The sequence below is a fragment of the Apis cerana genome, linkage group LG14, assembly GCF_029169275.1.
Source record: "Apis cerana isolate GH-2021 linkage group LG14, AcerK_1.0, whole genome shotgun sequence".
Taxonomy (NCBI): domain Eukaryota; kingdom Metazoa; phylum Arthropoda; class Insecta; order Hymenoptera; family Apidae; genus Apis; species Apis cerana.
Window position 1 is genome coordinate 805,981 of NC_083865.1, and position 25,589 is coordinate 831,569.

At 16.0% G+C, this 25,589-nt stretch overlaps 3 protein-coding genes across 5 annotated transcripts in view; 1 reads left to right on the plus strand and 2 right to left on the minus strand.

Moving 5' to 3' along the window:
- Positions 1-2,254: 2,254 nt before the first annotated feature.
- LOC107992569 (histone deacetylase complex subunit SAP18) lies at positions 2,255-3,294 on the minus strand. Its single transcript, XM_017048515.3, has 4 exons — positions 3,064-3,294; positions 2,819-2,925; positions 2,507-2,701; positions 2,255-2,432 (listed from the first exon to the last, which is right to left on the minus strand). The coding sequence occupies exons 1-4, from the start codon at positions 3,133-3,135 to the stop codon at positions 2,345-2,347; spliced, it is 462 nt and encodes a 153-aa protein (XP_016904004.1). The 5' UTR covers positions 3,136-3,294; the 3' UTR covers positions 2,255-2,344.
- Positions 3,295-6,331: 3,037 nt separating this feature from the next.
- LOC107992568 (uncharacterized protein C9orf85 homolog) lies at positions 6,332-8,672 on the minus strand. The gene is made up of 2 exons (XM_062085163.1): positions 6,834-8,672; positions 6,332-6,758 (listed from the first exon to the last, which is right to left on the minus strand). The coding sequence occupies exons 1-2, from the start codon at positions 7,258-7,260 to the stop codon at positions 6,562-6,564; spliced, it is 624 nt and encodes a 207-aa protein (XP_061941147.1). The 5' UTR covers positions 7,261-8,672; the 3' UTR covers positions 6,332-6,561.
- A 351-nt stretch (positions 8,673-9,023) lies between these two features.
- Positions 9,024-25,589, plus strand: part of LOC107992562 (KICSTOR complex protein SZT2) — a 99,153-nt gene continuing 82,587 nt past the window's right edge. For 2 of the 3 annotated variants that reach the window (XM_062085157.1, XM_062085159.1), the window contains exons 1-3: positions 9,024-9,148; positions 16,967-17,284; positions 19,271-19,348. In XM_062085157.1, coding sequence (XP_061941141.1) covers positions 9,050-9,148; positions 16,967-17,284; positions 19,271-19,348 — 495 coding nt within the window. In that variant the 5' untranslated portion in view covers positions 9,024-9,049. Of the gene's footprint in view, positions 9,149-9,964; positions 10,063-10,144; positions 10,407-16,966; positions 17,285-19,270; positions 19,349-25,589 lie in introns of those variants that run through there. The other variant, XM_062085158.1, reaches the window with a different exon arrangement.

Sequence of the window (25,589 nt, forward strand, 5' to 3'; positions counted from 1 at the left end):
AAATCAAATGATAACATGAAAATTTGTTTAGAATGATGGTTTTAATGATATATTTCAAAGATATCGAAATCTGAAAAGAATATATATACTTAAATAAATATTTCATTTATTTCTATATATAATTATATTTCTCTCTCTCTCTCTCTCTATATATATATATATATATATATATATATAGATAATATAATATATATATAATATATATATAATATATATATATATATATATATATTATAAATATTCACAAGGACAAAAATTTTTTAGTAGTTAATAGAATTGTATGATGATTAATACTAATATTTAGTATTTATATTTAATATTTGTCAATTTTTTATTATTTTTGATTATTTATATTTAAAAATATAATTAAATTATTTAAACTTTCTTCTGTTATCTTTGTTCAAACAAAAATAAATTGATGCTATTTATTATTTTGCAACATTATTAATTTCTGATTTCTCTTAATCATAAACTATTATTGACACAATAGGATATTAAATTTTTAGTAACGCTAAAATCAAAATTTAATGTTTGCTATATAATAAATCAATAACAAATATTTTGCCAAATAAATCCAGAATTTTTTTTTTAATTTTTTTCGTGATAAATAACGTGATAAATAAAATATATATATACTTTAAGTAAATTTAAAATATTTTTAATTAGATTTATATTAAAAAAGTTGCTTGTAATGTCAATATAATAAAAAATAATAAAATATTATATAATATGTAATATATAAGATAATATATAATAAGATATTATATAATATAAGATAATATATAATAAGATATATATTATATAAATTATTAATATGTATGCAAGATATATTTATAACTATTAAAATTTATTTAAATTTTATTTAAATCTTTAAATTTTATAATAAAAACACGAAAAATGTTGCAAATGATTCTTGTGATTCTAATTTTAGCCAGAAATTGCAATTTTATAACAAAGTTATAACTTATATTCTTGTAAGATTGAAATCATATTTTACATTAAATCAATTCAATAACTCTGACATAGATATTTATCATTATTTATATTTTAGCATTAACAGAAAATTAAATTGAAATATTGAAAAGACTTTGGAATAACATTCTTATCAATACAATATTCTTAAAAATATGATAAAGAATTTGAAATTGATTTATTGTCATGGGCAACAGTAAATCTGTTTTATATTTATATATCTGTTTTTTATATTTCATTAAAAATTTAAACAAAAAAAAATCTTACAAAAAAAATTTGATTAGAAGTCAGAAATTAATAATATGAAAAATTAGAATACTTATAAATTAATCTCCGTCATTGATTTTGTTAATTTAGCTGGTTCAAAATATTTTTGTGTCTATCATAAATTGATTTTAATTCATATTTTACTCATATATTGTACATATTTTTTTATATCATTATATCATTAAATCATTTTTAAATTATAATAAATTATATTTAAATTATAATGTATAATTATTTTATAATTGAATAAATATGATGATTGAGTAAATATAAATATCAAAAGTGAAATTTATTACTTTATTTATATATTTATATTTTATATCAGATAAGATTTTATTTTAATATCACATATTTTTTAAAAAATGGAATGACTTTTTTAAATCTCAAAAAACATCCTATCAAAAATGTTATATTCTTTATGATTATTTTCTATGAATTATTTAATTTAAAAAAGAAAACATATATTAGAATTTAGAATATTGAAAAAATAGCTTTATTACTTATTATAATTTTATATACTATATATTTTAAATATATTATATATATAAATATAATATATTAATTATATATATTATAAAATAAATTATTTTTTTTCTATAAAATCATAATTTTACTTTACTTAAATTTTTTGTACAAAATTAATATAATTAATTAACATTTCTATAAAATTTCATTATTTTTAACTTAAAATAGTGCATCCTGTTTGAATATTTTAAAATGTTATACATATATAAATAATAATTTTATATTTAATTTAATATTTATATATATTTATAATATTTATATATATTTATTATATAAATTTTTCTAATTTATTTAAAAATATTTTTATTAGAAAAATTATCAATATTTATTAAATCTCAATCTTATTTAATATCTTAAACTAATTTTTTAGTAAATGTAATTAATTTACTTAAATAGTAAAATATTTAATAAATTAATTAATATTTAATAAAATAATAAAAATGAATAATAAGCTTTCATAAAATAAAAAAAATAAATTGTTACATGATAATTTTAATATTACATATTCTTTATTAATATTCTTTATTAGAAAACTAAGAAATTAATATAATTACAAAAAATAAAATGTTTATTATTTAAATTAATATTGACGTAATGCACCACGTCTAATTGCTGGTTGTCGATTTGGTGGTGTTATTGATATATCTAAATAATCACCAATTGTAAACCTATAATTAAAATGTTAAAAATTAAAGTTTTTAGTCTTGAATTAACTTTAATTTAAAAAAAATATTTTATATACCTTGCTTGGGCAAGTGTTTTATTATCATCTGCACCTTTTTGTCCTGAGCAAGTTACACCAATTTCTCGCATACGATATCCAGAATTTCGTAATTCTGGTGTTACTAATGAAAAATCAAAATATGTTCCTTTACTTCTAGCATCTGGATTTACTTCTTTAACTAATCCTGTAATTTCTCTTAAAGTTGCATCCATCCTATATGTTGAATAAACATTACTTGAAAATGTTTCTAAATGTTCGTTTTATTTCTGTATAAATTATAAAACAAGAATAAATATATGGTTATAAATATTAAAATGTAAAACATTTTACCATGTATATATTTGTAATTCATTTGAAGGAACATTTCCTCTGCTGTATTCCATTATATTATGATGTCTGCCTGTATTGCAAAATACTCTCAATAAAAGTGGACATGTCTAAAAATTTATTAAAAAAATATATATAAAAATATGCAAATATATTAATAATAAAAATTAAGTAATTAATCTTTTTAAAATCTAAAAGTATTAATTTTTTATCGATATTTCTAGAAAATCATTAATGTTTATTCTTACTTTTTCTCTATCTATCGGTTTTTCTGGTAATTGCTTTTCATCTACAACCATAGATTCTATTGCTGATGTCATATTTATTATAAAAATTATTTTATTAGAACACAAATAACAGCAATTACAATTATATATATTCTTAAATAAACTCTTAAATAATCTTTGAAATTTTATATCACACTTGTATATGCTTCATATACAATTGCTTACAATGCCCTCTACTGAGAAAATGACTTATGTATAAAAAACGCAATAATCATAGATTAAATGTCATTTAGATATAAGAATTTAATACAGTTCTTAAAATTAATTCTATAAATCAATTTAAACATTAAACAAATATGTTATAATATATATTTTTTATGTATATATTTTATTTAAATAAATTTATTCATGTATATAATATATAATATAATATTATAAGATTTAATAATAAAATTACATATATACATATAAAATATATATATATATAATATATATAATATATATATTTATATATATATTTTATATATATTTATATTTATATTTATATATTTTATATATATATATAAATATATATTTTATATATATATATATATATTTTATACATATTATACATATTATACATATTATACATATTATACATATATTTTATATATATTTTATATATATATATAAAATATATATAAAAACATATATATATAAAATTACTAATTCAACTTTAATTTGATACATTCAAAATTGTAATAATTTAGAATTAATTTTTTGAATTCATTTAATTCAAAAATTATGATATCTAATATTCAAATCGAAATATAATTTCATGTTTATGAATTGGTTTTTGGAGACCATAAATTAAATTATAATTGTTTTAAGATTATGCTATGTTCAATAAACATGGATTCTAATATGCTTTTACTATGTTGCTTGAATTCTAATTTTCTGAAGTTTTTGGGATTGATACAATCGTCTTATATAGGAGAAGTGAGATATATAAATTGATTGATTTCATGTACTATGATTTAATAAAGAAATTGGACGGATTTATTTTATTAGTAAAAATTGATTAACGAAAAATGATTTCCAATTATAACCCCCTAATTATTAGAAATTATAATTATTTTTAATAACAATTGTATCTTTGAATCATTGTGCGAAAAATTTGGAAATATTTTTAAACAAAACATTTTCTAAAAGTCATAATAATAAATATACGATTTTTGTTAATTTTTTCATGTATTGACATTTATTTTCATACATCTAATATTATTAATACTTATTTGAAATTTTTCTTAATAATTTAATTAATTAATTAATTTAAATTATAACTTCTTATAAATCAAATATTTTTTTATTTATTATTAATTTATTAAATTTTATTTAAATATAAAAAATAAATAATAAAAAAATAACTATAGTACATAAACAATGCAAGATATAAATAAATTTATATAAAAAATAATTATTTTATCAACATTTATTATTTATTATAATTTATATTATATTATTATAATTTTTTTTACATTTTTAATAGTAAATTTTTTTTTATGTACAAAAATTAATTTGTTGAAAATATTTGTTTAAAGTTACATTTTTGTAATTTAATTTTTTTTGGTTTACCATTTATTCTATTTTTTAAGATATTATTAATTTAAAAAAATTTTTTTAAAACACATTTTCATATTTCATATTTAATATTTATAATTTCATGTGATGCAATCATAATAAAAAAATTAAAAAAAAATTAAAAAACAATTAAATACTTACTTAAATAATATTATATATTTTTTACGTATTTTAAAACGTTTCAATAACATATTATATTGTTATATGATAAATCATTTTTTAACAAGATAAATATTTATAAAATATTCATTGTGTGATCGTATTTATTATATTATTTTATAATATAACTTTTAAAGCATTTTCAATAATGTAATAAAAAAATATTTCAAATAAATGTTAATCTGTTTCGAATAAATTAAAAAATAAATAATAAACTTAAAATCTTCAATTATTTTTTAGAAAAAATCAAAGTCGTCTTAATTTTTTTTAAATAATGCATTTTTATTTTGCATATAATATATATAATGTATTTTGCTTTCATTATAATTAAAGATAATTGTCAAGATAAATTCAATAATCTATAATACTATTTATACTTTTATAAATATTTATAAATATTTATAAAATTATAAAATTAAAATTATTAAATTATAAAATTATTTATAAATATTTTTAAAAGTATAAATAATTTACAATAATTATGCTCCATTTTAATGATGGATGACATCAATCTGCTGCATCATGTACATTTAATTATATAGTCATGATACATAAATAACATATTAATTTTTAAAATTTGAAAAAATTCTGACATACATTTAGAAATATATTCTAAAAACTTCTAAAAATTATCATTTGTCCTAAATTAATATCTTTATATTTATTTATTTTAATATCTTTGTATTTAATAATAATATAAATAGTATTACAAAAATCAAATGTATGTTACTAATATCAATAAAGTATCAATAAATTGAATCATGAAATCTTTGATATAAATATTTTTTTCTTGAATGAAAGGATTAATAAGTAATTTTTAAGTATTATAAATTCAAATTAAACTTAATTTTAATATGTTATTAAATCCACTTAGAATAATTTTTTGTGTATCTACATAATTGGCAGTTAATTTTAATTTTTGAATTACTTAAGTTTTTAAAGTTAGCATTATAGCATTGAATTCAATATTTGTGAATTAGTTTGCATTAATGTGCAGTATTGCATTTTATCATACGTACATTTTTTTGTTATTTATAAGGTATTAACATATTCATGAAGTCATGTTGCTTTTGAAACATCGATTTTGAGAAGTCAAAATAAATGCAAAAATTAGTCAGAAATATTAAGATTTATTTATTATAAACAATGAGATAGAGACAAAGCAAGACAATAGTGTAAAGTAGTCATATCACTTAATCATATCATCAACATATAATCCCTACATATTTATTTGTAATAAAAAATTATTAATACCATACATTGCATTTCTTTAAACCAGATAACAACTTTTATAAACACATATTTTTTAAAATAATAATATTTTGTGAAAAAAATATATATATATATAATATTTATATAAAATATAAAAATCTTATATTTATTATACAATATTATAATTGTATATTATAATTATAATTATATTATATATATATATATATATATATATATATATATATATATATATATATATATATATATATAATATATCTATAATTAATATCAAAATATATTATTCATTTATTTTATTTTTATTATATAAAATATATAAAATTTACATTATCTAATATTTATTAATTATAAAATGTATTTTTATTTTTTGGAATTTTAAAATTATATAAAAGTAAAATTAAGTAATTTAATAAATATACAATTATATTAAAAAATTATCAATGCAATTGCAATAATTTATTAAAAATAAAATATGTTAATATGATTTATATAAATTATTTTTTACATAAATCATTCTGAATCTGAATCAAATTTATTATTAATGTCAAAGTTATCATTATCTACTTCTTTAATTGTTAAAGATTTCAATTTTAATAATAAATCTTCTTTAGATATACAATTATTTGTATTTTTTTTCTCTTTTTCTTCATTCATATCTTCTTCTTCATTTTTTTTTGTATTGTTACATTTGTCTTTTTTATTTATAGCTGAAAATAATATCAATATATATATAATATATACATATGTATAAGCACAATATTATATTATAATTAAAACATTACAATTTATATAACGCATGAATGTTCTTCGTTTTCGTTCAGATAGTTTTTTAAATAGGTTTTGCAATTGTGTATCTAATTTCATAATTTCTGTTTTATTAAATTCTTCTTTAACAATATTATCTTCATTACCACATTTTGGACATACATTATATTGTGCAGCACAAGTTAAACATATATTATGATAAGCATGTTTTATTGTTTTCTGTTCACATTTGATACACTTTGCAGCTGTTTTTAATGGTTTATATTTTTTATATTTAATTTTCCACTCAATTATTTTTTTACATCTTTCACAAACATGTGTAACTTGAATACTATTAATACATTTTGTTTTATTTGATTTGTCATGTAAATCATTTTTAAAAGCAATTTGATTTTGATATTTTTGTGGTCTTGATCGATTGGAATTTCCTTTTTGCGTACTCATATTTTTACTCTTTTAGATAACTTTTAATTTATAAAATATATTATTATTATTTTTTACAGTTTTTATATATTTTAAATAATGATATAATATCAAAATATTTTAATGTATGGTGTAATTCATAAGTTATTATAATTAAGTTATTATAATTATAATTATTATATATTTATTAATATATGTAATTTTTAGATATATGTACAATTCATAAACTACATTAATTAATATTTTTTTTTTATTTTAACATTTTGTTGATAAATGTAACTTTAAAATAGTTTGCAAAATCATTTAATGATAAGTATATTTTTATATGTACAATAAAATGTCTGTTCTCATCATCTCTTTATATTCATGGAAATAAAATTTAAGATTCATTGAAAATCACTAAAAAGCACTAATTTATAATAGTAATTTATAATAATAATGAATAATAAAAAATATTACAATTTAATTAAATATAATGAAACGATAAATTATAATTATTAATATTATGTAAAATGATGTTTTATTAAAAAATTACTAGAACATTTTATTCCTATTGGTTAAAAAAAATCTTTATTACAGAATTTCCATTAATATAAAATAAGTTTATATATATAATTAAAAAATTATTATTTTTAAAAATTATTATTATTATTAAGTTATAAGTTTGTGTTAGAAATTAGAATCATAAGAATAAAATAATAAATCATAAGAATAAAATAAATTTATCTTCATCATATTGTTGCAACATGTTGTCAAATTCTGTTAATCTTTTATCTAACTTAAAATAATAATACTTGCTTATAAATAAATTATAATTTAATAATTAAATTAATAAATAATCGATATTTTTATATAACAATTTCTATGTTTTGATTTTAAGAATTAATCTTCCAAAAGATATCTCACGAATATGAAAGCATAACAAAAATATGTATAAGAAATAGAGAGAACTATTAGAATATATTAATATTATATTATATTTATTATAATTTATTTTATATATATATTATATTTATTATACTTGAGAATAATATATTTAATATATTATATCATCATAAATTCCATAATAAATATGATTTCATATATACTTTGATATGATTTATTGAATATATTCGCATTATATTAAAAAAAATATGATAAATAATAAAGATGTGAAAAATAGAAAAAGTTTTCCATATTTATTTTTTTTTATATACGCATTTAGTATTATCATAATTATCATTATGCACAATCATTTTGGATTTCGTTAAATTTTTCATTGTTTTTTGTAATTATTTAAAATCAATATTCACCACCATTTGATTTTTTGAATCTTTGATTTTTGAATAAAAGTATTAATGTTAATAAAAAATATTTATTGCATTTTTAATAAATATGAATTGAAATTGTTTGTAAACTATTTATTATTTCTGAAGTAGATTACATTTAAATGCGTTTGAGACAAACATAAATCGTTTATAAAAAAACAAAAAGCATTATTTTCCATTATACCAAATATAAATGCATTTGATGTTTTTATGAAATGATATTTAGAGATTTCTATATATGGATTTATATTTTATATTTCTATATTTAGGATTTTGTTTTGTATTTTTATGATATATATAAAATTTATTTTATGTATATTGATTTTACAATCTCTATACGATTTATATCGGATAATTAATATCAGCAACATGTCAATTTTGAAGATTTATATTTCAGAACAAGTTTAAATAATATTTTAATACTGACTACAATCATATGTATTAAAAAATATTAGTTTCAAGTTAAAAATTAAAAAATCATAATTTTGCCTTATTTAATAATAATGAAAAATCAAATAAGTGACAGTATGGTTTATCTAATATTTTGTGATATTTCCTATGGGAAATTAAAATGGAACATTCTGTATATAGTACATTTAATAGTAAGTTTTTTTGTTTAAATAAATTTAAATTTTTTTAAATAATTTATTCTTTAATTTATTTATAAAAAATAAATCAATATCATTCAAATACAATAAATTTCATGAATAATTTTTTTATAAAATCAAGAAATGTAAAATATAATAACAAAATATAGTATATTTTTAAATTGTTGCATAAAATTTCATTTTTAAAAATAATTCATATTTCATAATTAAAAAAATTAATTTTCATTCATAATTTTAGAGAATATTTTACAATTTTTTTTATATATTTTATATTTAAAATTAGATTTTCTAACCTAAAAATTATTATATCTAAAATATTAAATTTTTTTATGTTTTTTTAAATACTATTTAATATTAACATAAGAGATTATAATTTATTATATTATGTTTTATATATATTTGTGTATTATAAAATAAATTTGTAAACATTATAATATATATATTTCATTTAAAAAATATTTGAAATATTTATTTATATTTTTATTCGTATTTATATTTATATTTTTTTCATTTAAATATAATGTTTTTATTTTTAATTTTAATTATTATTAAATATTATTTTATTTTTTAATTTTAACAATAAATTTGAATATATATTCAAAATCGTAATAAAACCAAATATTTTTATTAATATATGGATTAATACAATTTAAAGTAATATATTTATTGTATATTTTTTTATAAAGAAATTTTATAAAGAAATAATTATCTTTATTATATAATTTTTAAAAAGTTATTTCTAATTTTTAAAAATTATTTCTTATCAAGATTTATAGACTGATTGATTATAATATTGTCAACATTCCAATATGGTGTAGTGTATTTTTAAAAATACATTATACATATATATTCCTTGATTTGTATAATGTTATTTAGGTTGAAACAATTATTTAGATTTTAATTATAAAGTGAATAATACTCATATTAATATTAAATTAATAATAATGTATATAATAATAATATAATGAGTTTATCTAATATTTTGTTTAGGTTATTTTGATTTATTTAATATTTGAGGTTATATTATCTTGAATATTTAATTGATTCAAATTAATGAATTTTTAGTATAATTTTTTAATAACTATAAAACTATAAAAATAATATTAATAATATATTAATATATTTGATTTTGTGAAAATAAATTTTTTATATGACATTGGTCCAATATACCTATGAAGAAATTTATATTTTTTATCAATGATTGGTATATAAATACATAACAGTGAACATCATGTCTTCTACAAGAAATGAGGTAATTGTATATCTATATACATTTTATATTAAAGATTGCTCTTATATTATTAATTTTTATAATTTAACATATTTTATATTTTATATTATGATATGTGTAAATGATGGAAGTTTTCATCAGTTTATATAAATATTAAATTTAAAATTAGTTAAATTTAAAATTTAAAATTTCATATAACGTTATTCAAAATTGAAAACATAAATACTTATTTGTACGTTAATTCAATACAATACTTATTTCAATCTCAATGCAATATTATTTTGTATTGTTTTGATAACAAAATATGCGATAACTATGCTTTATTTATAATAATAAAATTTTTAATAATATGATATAATTATATATATATATATATATACTTATGATATTTAATTATATATATATACACATGTCATATTAATAATATTTATATTAAAAAGATTTTATTTATTTGAGAATAAAAAAAATATAATTAAAATAAGATAATTATTTTGATGTTGTAACTAAAAAAAAATAACAAAAAAATATTTTAAAAAAATTTACATCAAGATTTAATTTTGTTGTAACACAATAATTCATTAATCTTTTTTTTTTATATAAATATAAAAATATAATACAATACATAATACAGAATATTTATACATTTTTTTTATTTAATATAATATATGCCATTATATAAAAAAATATACTTCTAATATCTTATATATTGAAATATTTATTTATGTTGACTGTTAATTTTAGACAAAATTAATTTAATAGAAAATTCTAAAATTTTTTTTTATTTATAAAATATATTTTAGAGGAAAAGATGATGAAAAAATTTAGAACTAATATGGAATTCTCAACATGAGTATAATCTATTAGTTCAGTATTATTTAAATAAATGTATTTTTTCTTAGATAATATAAATATATATATATATATTTTGATATATTTTAAAATATATTATTATTTTATTATTATTATTAATATGCATAAATGATTATTATATTTATAATTTTTGGAAATAATTTATATAATAATATAAATATAAATATATATTGATAATAATAAAAATAATAATATTAATATAATAAATTTATTAAATATTATTCATCCAATATATAATGCAAAAAAAAATTGAAAGAAAATTGGATGCAAGAAAATCAGAATTTTGTATTATTTGTACAATAATTGTTGAGTATGAAAATATTTCTTTAAATAAAGAAATAAATAAATTCTAATTAAATGTTTTTGTTTTTATTTCTATTTTAAATTTTTATATATAAAAATGAAAAGTGTATGAAATTCAACTAAATAAAATTAAATTTAAATAAAATAAAATTAAATTAAATTAAATTAAATTCAAATTTAAATTATTTAATGCATTAATTTTATAAAAATTAGAAAAAATGAATATAATTTTTATATTATCAACCTTTCTTTTATTCTTTTTGATTTAGAAATTTCGAAAAGTATTATCATTGATTCTAATAATTTTTGGATTAATATTGGAATTTAATATTGGATTTTATAGAAAATAAGATTTTGAATAATTTTTTCCTATATTTTTTATATAATCGATTTCAATTTTTAAAATGTTTAAAAAAAATTCTTAATATTCTAAGTAATAAATTTTAAATATAGAATTTTTCTTAAATATGTTTTTATCATGTTGCGTGAATATTTCATCATAAATTAATATCATCACACTAGTATTTATCCATAGACATTCTCTGATCTGAAAGAAAATAAAAAAATATATTAGTATTAAAGTTAATGTTACAAAACAAACAATAGAAATTAACAGTTTCTATTGTTATTATCATAAAATTGTATATATTTTGTATAAATATTAATAACTCTGATGTGATGATTTCTATAAAATATCTAAACTTGATATGTTAATATGTTATGTATTAAGATTTGCTTTTTTCAAATAATATTTTATCTTAATTCAGAAAGAAGTTTTTGATTAATTTTATGTATTGTAGTTATTTTATATATTGTAATTGTCTGTCATCATGATATTAATAGAAATTTATATTAATAAAAAATATATTATTAAATAATAGTAAAATAGCATTAATAAATAATTTATTAAAAAATTTATTAATTTATTAATTTATAATAATAAAAAAAATAGGCTCATGTACATAATCACATATATAAATAAAATTTTATTTTTTTGCAAATATCCCGAAAACTAAGATCGATCAGCGGATATGTATTAAAAAAAATTATTTGGAATTTTATCTTTTACAACATATTCAAAAATTATTAAAATCAATGAGGAAACTTTTTTTCTAGATAATTATTCTTTTTTTTATGATTTTAATAGTTTTATATTCTTGTAAAAATAGATTGCTATATACATATTAGTCAATGATAAATTAAAATTTCTACATTTTATTCACAGAAATAAATAAATATTATTATAGAATCATTAATTTAATTATGTTAGCGTAAATGATAGATAAAATATTTTATTGAGAAATTAAAAAAAAAATTTATTTGAAACATTTCATATTTTATTTGATTTTTAAATATTAAAATATATGTTTGATAATGTAATGATATAATAGATTTTCGAGAAAATTAAATTTATGCAAATAAAATATATTTCTATACGAAAAAAAATAAAATGTTTGAAAATGCTTCATTAAAATTAAAAAAAGTAAGAAACTAAAAAAACTATGGATGTACAGAATTATATTTGATATATTTAGAATTCAGAAACGTTTTTCTTAAAAATTCATATAATTTTATTTTGTATCTTATATTTTATGATATATTTGATTCTACTCATTTTTAAATAAATTTGGATAGAATTATATTTCTGAATTAAATTATGCTTCTTTTAAAATGAAAGTTTATTCATATTTAAATTTTTAATATCATTTTTTAAGATAATTTCATTTATGTGAAAAAATTGAAGATTGGTAGAAATCTTTTGTATTTATGAAACTCCAATTCGAAACATTATATAATTAATTTATAATTATTCTTCATGTATTAAATTTTTCTCAAAATTTAAAAAATTTTTAATTTTCACCCAAAATTCATAATACTTTTTTTTCTTTTATTTTTTTTAAACAATAATTTAATAATTTATTTTCAGAAATTAAAAATTTTACAAATTTTATTTTCTGGAATTTTTCAAATTCGAATTTCTAATTAGCCAATAATAACAATAATTATAATTTTGATTTACAAAAAATTAAATTTTTATATTTTATTTTTTTTTTATATAATTTATTATATAATTTATTGTAATGTAAAAATAAATATTTATTATAATGAAATTTCATTAATTGAGATGAATTTAATTAAGATGTTTAAACAAATTCAATTCGATTATTATTAAATAAAAATAAATTTATATCATCATAAGTTATCTAAATTATTTTAAATTACATTTATTTCAAGAATTTTGAATTACAAAAATAAATTTTGAAGTTCAAGAAGTTAAAATTTATTGATTTTTAAAAAATTTTAAGTTTTTAACTTTCAAGTACTTCATTTTTAGAAAATATTTATTGTTTATAATAATATTAATGTATATAATAATATAATCATATTAACTGTCATATAATCGGAAACATATTAATTATTTAGAAAATAGATGTTTTAAAAATTAATGTTTTTTTTTTGATTTGATAATTATTCGAAATAGAGAAATTTTGATAATTTTTAAATATGATATAGGAATTAACATTTTAAACAATTTCTTTCTTTGCATATTATTACTGTTCAATCTTAATTACATTTGATATAAAAAAACGATCATTATTACATAATTTATAAAGAAATTTTTTGATCGATTTATATTTTTGGATGCTTTTTGCTGCAATATAGTTATATGAATAATAGATAAATAGTTTTTAAGATTGTATATATATAACATACATAATATAGACTTATACATAGACTTATATAAGAAAAATTCTATAATAACAATCTTTTTTTGCAAAATTAAAACTACTTTTAAAAATTAAAATTGAATATCGGTAACATGTAAAGAAAAAAAAGATAAAATGAGATATATATTTAACCAAATGAGTTAAATTTTGAAAACTGAGAGGAAAAAGTTCTTTTAGTTCTTGGACTTTATTAATTTATTATTATTATTTCTGTATTTCTAATTATATTAACAAAAACTTTTGTTATAATATATTGAATTTTACTTATACATGCATGCTCTTGGCAAATAGATTTTTGAGCAATCTATTCGTTATATATATTTTGGATGCCATTCACTATGATATGCTTATAGAAACAATAAAAAAGTTACAATACTAATATATAGTATATAATAATAATATATACTAATTACCAGGAACGTATATACTAAAAATTTTTTATTTTATATTTTTTATTTGATATCTTAAAAGCTAATAAAGATTCAAAATTAAAATTTTATATTCGAATTTTATATACTTTTATATATTTTTCCTTCTCTTCTCTCTCTTTTTGTCCTGTTTCTCCTTTTCTTTCATTTCTTAAAATTTTAGTATGTTCTGTCATATATCAGGAAAAAATCTTGTCTTTTATAGCATATCTAAAAGTTATCAAAATTAATGAGGATCTATTTATTTCGAATAATTAATTTTGATTTTGTTGATTTTATTAGTTTATGTAAAACAAAAGAAGATGATATATCTTATGAGTGAGGTAGAAAAAAATTTATTTTTTTTTAAATTATACATATATTTTAAGTTTCTAAGGATATATATACACTTATTTCAAAAATTAAATTAAAAATTAAATTAAGACCATGTTAAAATATGCTGTGATATTTATTACTGATTTTTTTTAGTTATTATTTTAAATTCAGAATATATATTTAAAAAATATAAAAAATTATATATAGTTGAATTTTATATATATGTATATATATTAGCCGTTTGAAGTTATTCTTTTGTTTTATTATTTTATGTTATATTAATTTGATACATTTTATGCAACAAAATTATGTAATAGTGTAATAGTTTTAAAAATAAAACATGTATAATAGTTTTAAAAATAAAATTAAAAACATGAATTTATATATTTGTTATTTATAACTTTTTTTAAGTTTTATTAAAATACTTTCATTTATTTTTTGTTTTTTCTTGTCATTTATTTTTATTTTTCATATTTTCAAGAATAATATTAAAATATAATAAAATAAATAGTGTTACTTTATTGTATAGTTTATACAAATATAGTGAAAGCATTAAATTGCAGATTTTTATGCAAAGTAAAATTCATAAAAAAATGGAATTTAAATAGTGATTTTCTTTATTTTCTAAATAGAATGATATCTATTATATTTTGGATATTTTTTATATATAATATGCAAATTTATCTATATTTTATATAGATTTCATAAATTTTTTTTGTATATTTTTGTATATTAAATTTTATAAAAATACCTGTTTTAATAATTTTCTATTTAAGATTTAGATGTTTTAAAAATTTGTATTAAAAACAAATTTATATTTATTTGTATAAAAATTTTAGTATTATAAGATATAATAAAATCGAATATTGTATTTATTAGAAAAATAATAGAAAAATAATTAGAAAAATAATAATATATATTTCTTTCAGAATTCCCTATCATTTTCTGTTTAATTGATATGCAGTTCTAAAATAGAATGTATTAATTGAAAAATGAAATATTTTTTATTGTGTTAATTTTACATATTTTTTCAATATTATAATGAGAAATTTATCAAAATAATACTTTTTTTTTTAATATCCAAAATTATAAAAATAATAATTATTTTTTTAGACATATTTGTATTTTTATTATGATAATTATAAGGACATTAATATTTAAGAGTTAATATATTTTAGAGTTCAAAACAAATATAAAAATTTGTATATAAAAATATCGAAACTTATTAAAACAATTTATTATTATTTACAATTTATTATTTATTGTAAATTTGAATTAATATATTGATTAAATTAATTAAAACTATTCGCGAGTTGTTATGAATTAATCATAAGCAATTCACTAACAGAATATTAAAACTAGAATTTTTAAGTTTATAAGCAATTGCAGAATTCGTGAAAATGACATAAAAAGTTTATTAAACAAAATAAGGTTTCATATACGGTTTTGATCTCACGAACAAATTTTTTGATGTATCATTTTCTAATATTAGTCATTGTTTACTTGTTTGTAATTCGCTGAAATATTCACATGTATTGATTATACATTATGAATTGTTTGCGAATACTAATATAGATACGACATTCGATAAAAAGACTGAATCAAAATGAAATAGTGATATAACGGAAACAATATAATCTCATTCTCTTTATATCTCTCATTGAAGCATTGAAAATTTCAATTGCTTATAACTTAATAAATAACTCTTAATTGAATATTAATTATATTTTTATATACTAATTTTTGGTCTCTTGAATTGATTCTTCAAAGATATTTCATAAATAATCTGTATTTTTTCTTTTTTTTTAAGTTTCAACTTGTTTTTAGTAAAAAAGATATTTAAAATAATAGTAAAATGATTAAAGTAATAGTAATTTTTTATTATGTATATTATATAAAATACATTATTATATATATTATTAATATCATTTTACAGGAAAATGTTATTTTAGAAGCAGATACTGTTTTCTTATTAATGAAAAAAGGATTTCCTATATCCCGAAATGTAAGGGCACAGTGGATGTTAGAACATTTAGATACTGTAATAAGTATTCAATGTTCAAATTTCAAAACTAAAGAAGCTGCAGAGTTAGAAACTGTATCTGTGTTACCAAAAAATAAACCTGAATCTTGGTCTTCTGAAACAAGTCACCAATATCTATATAAAGTGACTTCTACAACTTCAATAATATTTTTGGCCCATAAGTACAGAATGGTGTTTAATTTGGACTTAAGTCCATCTCTTGCAACTGTGGTAAGTAATTTTTAATTCAATAAAATAATTAAAACAAAAGATTTTTTTTTATCAACAATTGTAAATTATGATATGGAACTTATGCGAAACGAAATTATGGAAATGCAGATATAATGTTAAATTATAAAAATAAATAAGAATAAATATTATTAAAAATATATTAAAAATAAATAGAATAAATTATTTCAAAATATTATAAAATGCAATTTTCTGTTCTTATTAATATAATACATACAGAATAATGAAAGAAAATTTTTAGTATTAATTAGGGATATGAAGAAATTGTATATCCATATGAACATGTAAAAAAATATTAAAGAAAAATTAATATTCTAAATTTTTTTCAATGAAATTTTTGTAGAAATGTTACGTAATAAGAATATAATAAAAAAATAAGAACATGATAAGAAAAATATATCAAGTTTTTTTTCACATGGTTATTTATTAAATATAATTATATTTTTCTATTAAAATTATCATTATTATCATTATTATGTTTGTTTTATTAATTTTATTAATGTAGCATTTTTGAAATTCAAACAAAAATTAATATCTTATAATATAAATGTTCATTTTCGTGATATTTTTTTTAGAACATATTGACATATTAATTTTTTTTTATTTAAATAATTATCAAATTTAATAAAAATTTTTTTGCGAATTAAATTATTGTTTTAATGCATCATTTAATTTAATAAAAAATCATATTAATATATATAATTTCAGAAAAACAAATTTAATATTGGATTTATTAATCATTATATTTAATTTCTTATAAACATATAAAAGATTTTCTAACATGAAAATTAAGAGAAAAAGAGATATGTACGAAAAATTAAAAATAATTATAAACAAAAATTTTGATTTTTAAAAGGAAAACAAAAATATATTCAGTTTATAAATTTGTTTTCTTAAGTTAAGTATATATTAGATATTTGATAAATTTAAATGTTTCGATTTAAATTTAATTCAGATTATTGTATGATTAATAAATTATATATAATATTGAAATATATTAACAAGTTTATATAATATTTTTATAATATTTATTATTAGTTAATTAAAAATTAAAATATTTAAATTTATTTACTTTAAATTTAACATTATATCATTATATTATTTTATTACAAATATAAAAATATATAGTTGTAATTATTGTCCTTTTTTTTATTAATATATTTTATTTGACTACAAATGTTATTCTGGTTGTGGAATAATTAATATATATATACATATACCATTAACTATATAATACATTAAAATTATATAAATATATAATCTGTGTTACATTAGCATTTAAAATTGTTTGTAAAATGTATTTTTATTTTATTTTTATTTATTTTATTGAACAATTAATTTATTTTTATCAATTAGTTTACACAATGCGAAACTCAAAATAATCAATTATGATTTGATATCTTTACTTATTTTTGAAATAAGTAATAAATTTTAATTAAAATTTATTATCTACATATTTAATGTAATTTTGCTAATGTCAATTGAAATGTTTTAGTAATATAGTTATTATATTTAATTTAATGAAAATATTAATTAATTTTAATTAACTATGAAAAGTAATAAATTTTGCTTCTTTTTTTTTAAATAAAAATTTGTAAATAAAATTAAATTTTTTATTTATATCTCTTTTTTTCTTATCAAAAATTTAATATAATATGTATATTAAACAAATATAATATTATACATATATATAATATATCTATTATAAATATTATGAGTATAATATCATCATATATTAAATTTATTACATGAAAGAATATAAAATTTTATAAATTTTATCTATCTATATCTATATATTACAAATCTATAATATTTAAATTTTTATAAAAATTTTGTAAATAAAATAAATATATAATATGTATATAATGAAATATTTCATATACTCTAATAATTGTCTTTATACATTATTTGATTTAGAATAAAATTATTATTAAAATATTTTTTATATATTATTTTTTTTATTTATAGGACATACAACATGGTGAAATAGTTATAGATGAAGTATATATAGCAACCAAACATTTTTTGGAAAGTATTATCAAACCTGTAAGTAATAATTATTTATATTTTTATCTTTATTGTTATTTATTTATTATATATACATAATAAATTTATATAAATATAAATACTTTGAAAATGCAATCAAATGTAATATACATATTTATTATATTTGGAAAGTTGTTTCGAATAATCAAATAAAATATTTGATGTATATGAATATTGATTGAAACTTATTTATTTATTTTTGTTTATTATTATAATTTTTTATTTATTAATTTATCCATTGTAAATAAATCAGAAGAATTCTCGGATTTTCATTGTTATCGATAAAGTATTTATATTAAACATATTTAGCTATTAATTAACAATATATTAAGTTATGTGTAATTCAAATTTGTGTCAAATGAAAGAAGAAAGAGATAGAATGAAATTATGATATGAAGGGAGAGAGAGCAGTTTCATTTTATTACATTATTTCATTTTATCAAATTTTAATTGTTTATAATTTTAAAATAAATAAATTTTTAGAATTAATCTTTCAAAAATATCACGAATATATTAATATCTTATATATTTATGATAAATATGGGAAAAGTAATAACAATAAAAAATAAATACACAATGTTTTAAATGTTTACAGATGATTATTTTTATATCAAAAATAAAAAAATATATTTTAAATGAAAATTGTATCGAGAGAAATATATCATGATAATTATTTGACTTTAAGATAATGTTAGAGAGATCTATAAAAATCATTTAAATTTTTAAATGAAATTTTATGTTTTTTATTGAATATATTTATAATTAACGTTAAATCATATTCAAAATAGTCTTGACATATATTTTTTATAAACTTTTATTGAATTATTAATTTTCAAATTTTATATTTTATTGATATTAATATTATCTATTATACATTATAAAGAGATTTTTCAATTCGTATCATAGTGATTTATACACTATGGTTTTAAAAATGGTAGTTTAAAAAAAAATCAATTTTGTGATATATTCTTGATAGGAATAAACTAGTATTATCTTATTCAATTGCTCTTATTGTTCAATGAAACAGTTAATTTTATTAATTAATAAAATTAATATGTTTGATAGCATTTTTATTTGAAATATTTTTTTTTATTTCTGATATTTATAAAAATGACATATAAATATGGATATATTATATGCAATTTATGTAAAAGTATTTTTATTTCAAAATTATTTAAAAAATACAAATCTTTAAATTTCAGTTTAATATGTTTGAATATCGAATATTCTTCTTTTTCTCTGATTATATTTTAATTACTTTTGTTAATCAATATCTTTATTATCATTTATGACTTCTATTATTGGATTTAAATAAAAAAAATATAAAATATTTATAAATTAAATATAAAAAAATTAATTATTTCTAATTCATGATTCCCAATTTTTTTTTCGAATAATCTGCAAATAATGTTTTGGATATTTAATTTTGTTAATAAGACTCAATGTTTCAAAATTTTATATTTCATTAACATTCATTATATATTAATGAATTATAAATTTATTTTCTCTTTTGTATTTTTGTAAATTTGATTTGAAATTAGATAAATCGAAATAATGTCTTCAAATTATTATATCTTCATTTTATTTTTTATTTTTTTAAACCAAAAACTTAAAACTTAGTATGATTTTATATTACATTAATAAAGCTATATCGAAACTGATATCGTATCAAAATACTTAAATATCGAAATCGAAATGAATATTTTTTTTTGTATATAATAGATTAAGATTTAAATTAAGATATATTAAATTAATAGAATAAGATTTAGATTAAGATTTCGATTTAAAATATTTATAAAATTAGAATTTACTTGTATAAAAATAATAATATATATATACTAATATATTATATTAAGTATATTCATTTTTATCAATTCTTTGATTTCTTCACTTTTATTAATATTTCAATTATTATAATATATTCAATTATTATTTTTAATTTATAAAATATAAATTCCGATTTATATTTTTCTTATATTTTTAAAATATTCTTAATTGTTTAAATAAAACAATTTGAATAAAAATATACGTAAAATAAAATACATACAAAGAGAATAGCAGTTGCTAATGAATGCTTACTTTTATTTGTTGTTTACTTTTTATTTTTATTTATTTATTATATTTACTTTCACTTTTATTTATTTATACTTTGTTTACTATGTTTACTTTTTTAATTAAAATAAATCAATAAAAATATTAAACATAAATATATATATTAAATTTATTTTTTTGATATTAGTCACTAATTCTCTTAGATATTAAAAATATCATCATTTGTTCCAAAATTCTAAAATAATTTTTCTTGAAAAAATGAGAATCTAAAAATTTTCTCAGTATATTCATAATGTTTAATATTCATATAGAAATATTATCATATTTTTTTATCTAACTTTCTTAATATTTTTTCGATATCATTTGTCTCATATTCATTTTCGCTTGAATTAAATTATTTGAAGTTAAATTATTAAATTATTATTAAATATCTTTGATATTGGTTTTCTAATTTTTTTTTATATATTTCTTTATAAAAATTATATTACTTTTTTATATTTTTCGAATATAATCTTTGAATAATGCTAGTATAATGATAGATATAATTTTATAATAAAAATGAATTATGAATTTTAATATTTTGGATTTTTATCACATTTTCGATGTTATATCTACATATTGCACTTTGAACATTCTATATTTGAAAGTATTAGGATGCCCTATAACTTTCTTTTCTTTTTTTTGATACGAAATGAATATATGATATTTGTTGTTTAAGATTAATTTATTGTATTACATATGAACCGTTCTGCTCTATCATCTTCCATCTCTCCAAATCTCATTATTCCCTTTTTTCAAAATTTTTGGAGTGTGTTTGCAAAATATTTTTCGAAGTGCGTTTTTATTTCGCTTACGGATTGGAATTATCATGGAGAGAATTTTTTAATAATAGAAACAAGTAATAGTCGGATAGAACTGGAATATCTGGAGAGTACAGAAGATATGAAAATGTAAAAAATTCTAATTAAACTGTAACAGCTTTTCTCTTACAGCCAATGCAACATACGGTTTTGCATTGTCGTGATGGTCTTGTCAGTTCACCAATTTTAGTCATTTTTCTGCTACGGTGTCTTTCAATTTATTAAGCTGATTACAATAATTGCAATATTCATGATTTACAGAATTCATGATTTGCAGAATTCATGATTTGCAGAATTCATGATTTGCAGAATTCATGATTTGCAGAATTCATGAATCTTGAGGAAAGAGCTCATAGTAGACTATATCTTTCCAATTCCATAAAATGGACAAATTTTTTTCGAATAAAGTTCAAACTTCGCGACTCTATTATCCTTAAATCAAATGCGTTTTCGATGCATATTTTAATATAAAATCCAAGTCTTGTCTCTAATGACTTATTTAAAAAAAAGATCTCTTTCGCTGGAAAAAGAAATCGCACGTAGAGACGCAGTTTATAAAGTCGGTCTCCGTCAATACTGTGGAACGCAAACTTTATATCGATTGACATATCCCATCCTGATCAGATTATGTATCTGATTATGTACTGTTGTCTTGGAAATGTTAGTGGCATTATCTGGTGCATACATATTTGCAGATTTTCAGTGAGCATGGCCTTGATAAGGTTTATATCCATCGCTATTGAATGGCCGCTGCGGTCTTCATCTTTCAAGTCAAAATTGCTAGCTCTAAATCTCTTAAACCAATTGGATGATCGTAATAGTTGTAGCACTACTTCTGTAAACAATACAAATCTTGTCTGCAGTATTATTTGCACTATTTTTTCACTTTTTTAAAGCAGTAAAGCATAATATGCCGCAAATGCTTCTTTTGGCTATTTATATTGAACGGTGTAGAAAAAAGTTTTAAAAAAGACTGGGTAATTAACAAAACATACTTTAAAAAAATTTTGGGCTGAAATTGATGTCATAAATGGCTAATAAATAAGCCTGCATGTTCATATAAAAATAATCATTATTCCTAGTATGGTGCGAAAGAAACTTATAGGATACCTTAATATAAGAATAAATTTTTTTTCTTTAAAAATATTTTCATATTATTATTACTATTCAATCTGGTATCAATAAAAACAAGGAAATAATTTTTAATACATTAAATGTTTTCTATGTTATTATTATATTTTTATATATATTTTATATTATATTATATATTATTTTATAATATATTATATATTATATATTTTATAATATATTATGTTATATATTATTAATTCTTTCGCACGAAAGATAAAATATCTCGTTGTAATGTCATTTGAATGAATTGAAAATGTTTGTAATGGAATATTTAATTTATGTGATGTTATGAATGAGATTTTTTGTAATAAAAAAACAAATATTTCATTCAAGAATTTATATAAAAATTAATTTATAAAAAATTGAAAAAAGGACAAATATTGAATTGAATGAATATAATAATTTAATTTTTTCTATTTTATTTTCTAAAAAATAATAATTTTCAATATCGAATCGAATTAATAAATAAAAATTTAAATTTGAAATTTAAAAATTTAAAAATTTTTGAAATTATGAAGACAGAAAATAAAGCAAATAATAAAAATAATTTCTGGTAATAGACATTGTATTTTTGAATAAAAATTGAAATCTTTTTACTGAAAAAATATAATGAATATTTGATAAATATAAAGGCAAATTAATATAGAAATTCCACTATATATATATTATAATTTAAAATATTATTCGGTATATTTTATTGATCAATTTGTTTCATTGATCAATTTTAATAAACGTCGTTAAATGTTTACAGAATATTAATTATATTTAAATTTAGAGTTAATATTAATTTTTTATTTTTCTATATAAAAAAACCATTATTTTATTATGTATTATAGATATTATTTATATCAAATTATTTTTTTTTCATAATTTATATATAGAATATAATTTTAGCATTCTACATATTTAACTTATTTAAGAAAAAAGTATTCAAAAGAATAAATGTGATAATAGGCAAAAAATTTTTTCGATTTCAAAATCATTTTTAAGATTTAAGTTTTTTTAAATAGGATTATTATCTCCAATATGATAAACTTAAGATTATCCAATGACTTATAATATTATAACATTGAATATAAACTAAAAAACTAAATTAAAAAAGAAAATTCAAAAAATTGGATAATTGTTAAATACCGATAAATAATTAATAAAATTTTATTTGATTAAAAATTAATGAAAAAAATTATTTTAATAAAATTATTTTAAAAAAATGTTTATTAACATCAATATATTGCAATATGTTGCTATCGCAACACATAGAAATATGTAAGAAAGTTCTCATGTAATATGAATATATATATATATATAAAAATATATATAATATATATATATATACATACAATAAATAAGACAAGCTAAGGTTCATAATATTTTAAGTATAATATTTTTAATGTATCACATATGCAAGCCGTTATATACATTTTATCAAACCAAAAATTAAAGCCTCACGGTTTTATATACTTATTCAGTTATACCAAGCCGAAATGATATTAATTTGAATATATATTAAATTGCAAAATATCAGAATCTTTTATATTTATAAAAACTTCAGCATCATCGCCGATTTTTCTAAAGAAATTGGATATAAACTTATTGAAAACTGTTGTTAAAAACGAATACTTTGCCAATTCTAGAGGCCATTCAATTTATAAGGAGTTGCAATAATATAAATTTTTAAGAGACTCAAAATACAGTTTAATTAATTAATAACATATTAACGAATGACATAAATATTAATATATATTGACAAAGATAATATGAATAATAACCTCAACATTTTCATATAGAAAAATTCTTCAATAAACTTAAAGCAAATATTAAAAAGACAAAACAAGAAAATTAGTCATCTAATTCTATTAACAACAATAATAATAAAAATGATGGCAAATTCAATTTATAAAACTAAATGCATCGTTCTATGGAATGTGAACAGACTGTTACAAGCATAAATCAAAAGCTTTCATCATTAAGTCAAAAAATTTAAATTGTACTGAAATTTATTTGAAAAAATTATCTAAAGATAAGAGGATATGACATGTATACAATACAGTGTCCAAGCAATAGAGTATATATCATAGTGGCATACAGTATATCACAGTGGCATCGCTGTAATAATTAAATCTAGTGTAAAACATCATGTACTTCCAATTTATAACCACAATTATCTGCAATCAACAAATATAATATTACAGAACTGG

What these genes read in the sequence shown, in the direction of transcription:
- LOC107992569 (XM_017048515.3), bottom strand. Translation starts at nt 3,135, where the DNA reads ATGACATCAGCAATAGAATCTATGGTTGTAGATGAAAAGCAATTACCA. An exon ending in GAATTACAAATATATACATG is followed by an intron (nt 2,702 to 2,818) that starts GTAAAATGTTTT and finishes TTCAACATATAG; the next exon opens with GATGGATGCAACTTTAAGAG. An exon ending in AAAACACTTGCCCAAGCAAG is followed by an intron (nt 2,433 to 2,506) that starts GTATATAAAATA and finishes TTTTAATTATAG; the next exon opens with GTTTACAATTGGTGATTATT.
- LOC107992568 (XM_062085163.1), bottom strand. Translation starts at nt 7,260, where the DNA reads ATGAGTACGCAAAAAGGAAATTCCAATCGATCAAGACCACAAAAATAT. An exon ending in ATTCATGCGTTATATAAATT is followed by an intron (nt 6,759 to 6,833) that starts GTAATGTTTTAA and finishes TATTATTTTCAG; the next exon opens with CTATAAATAAAAAAGACAAA.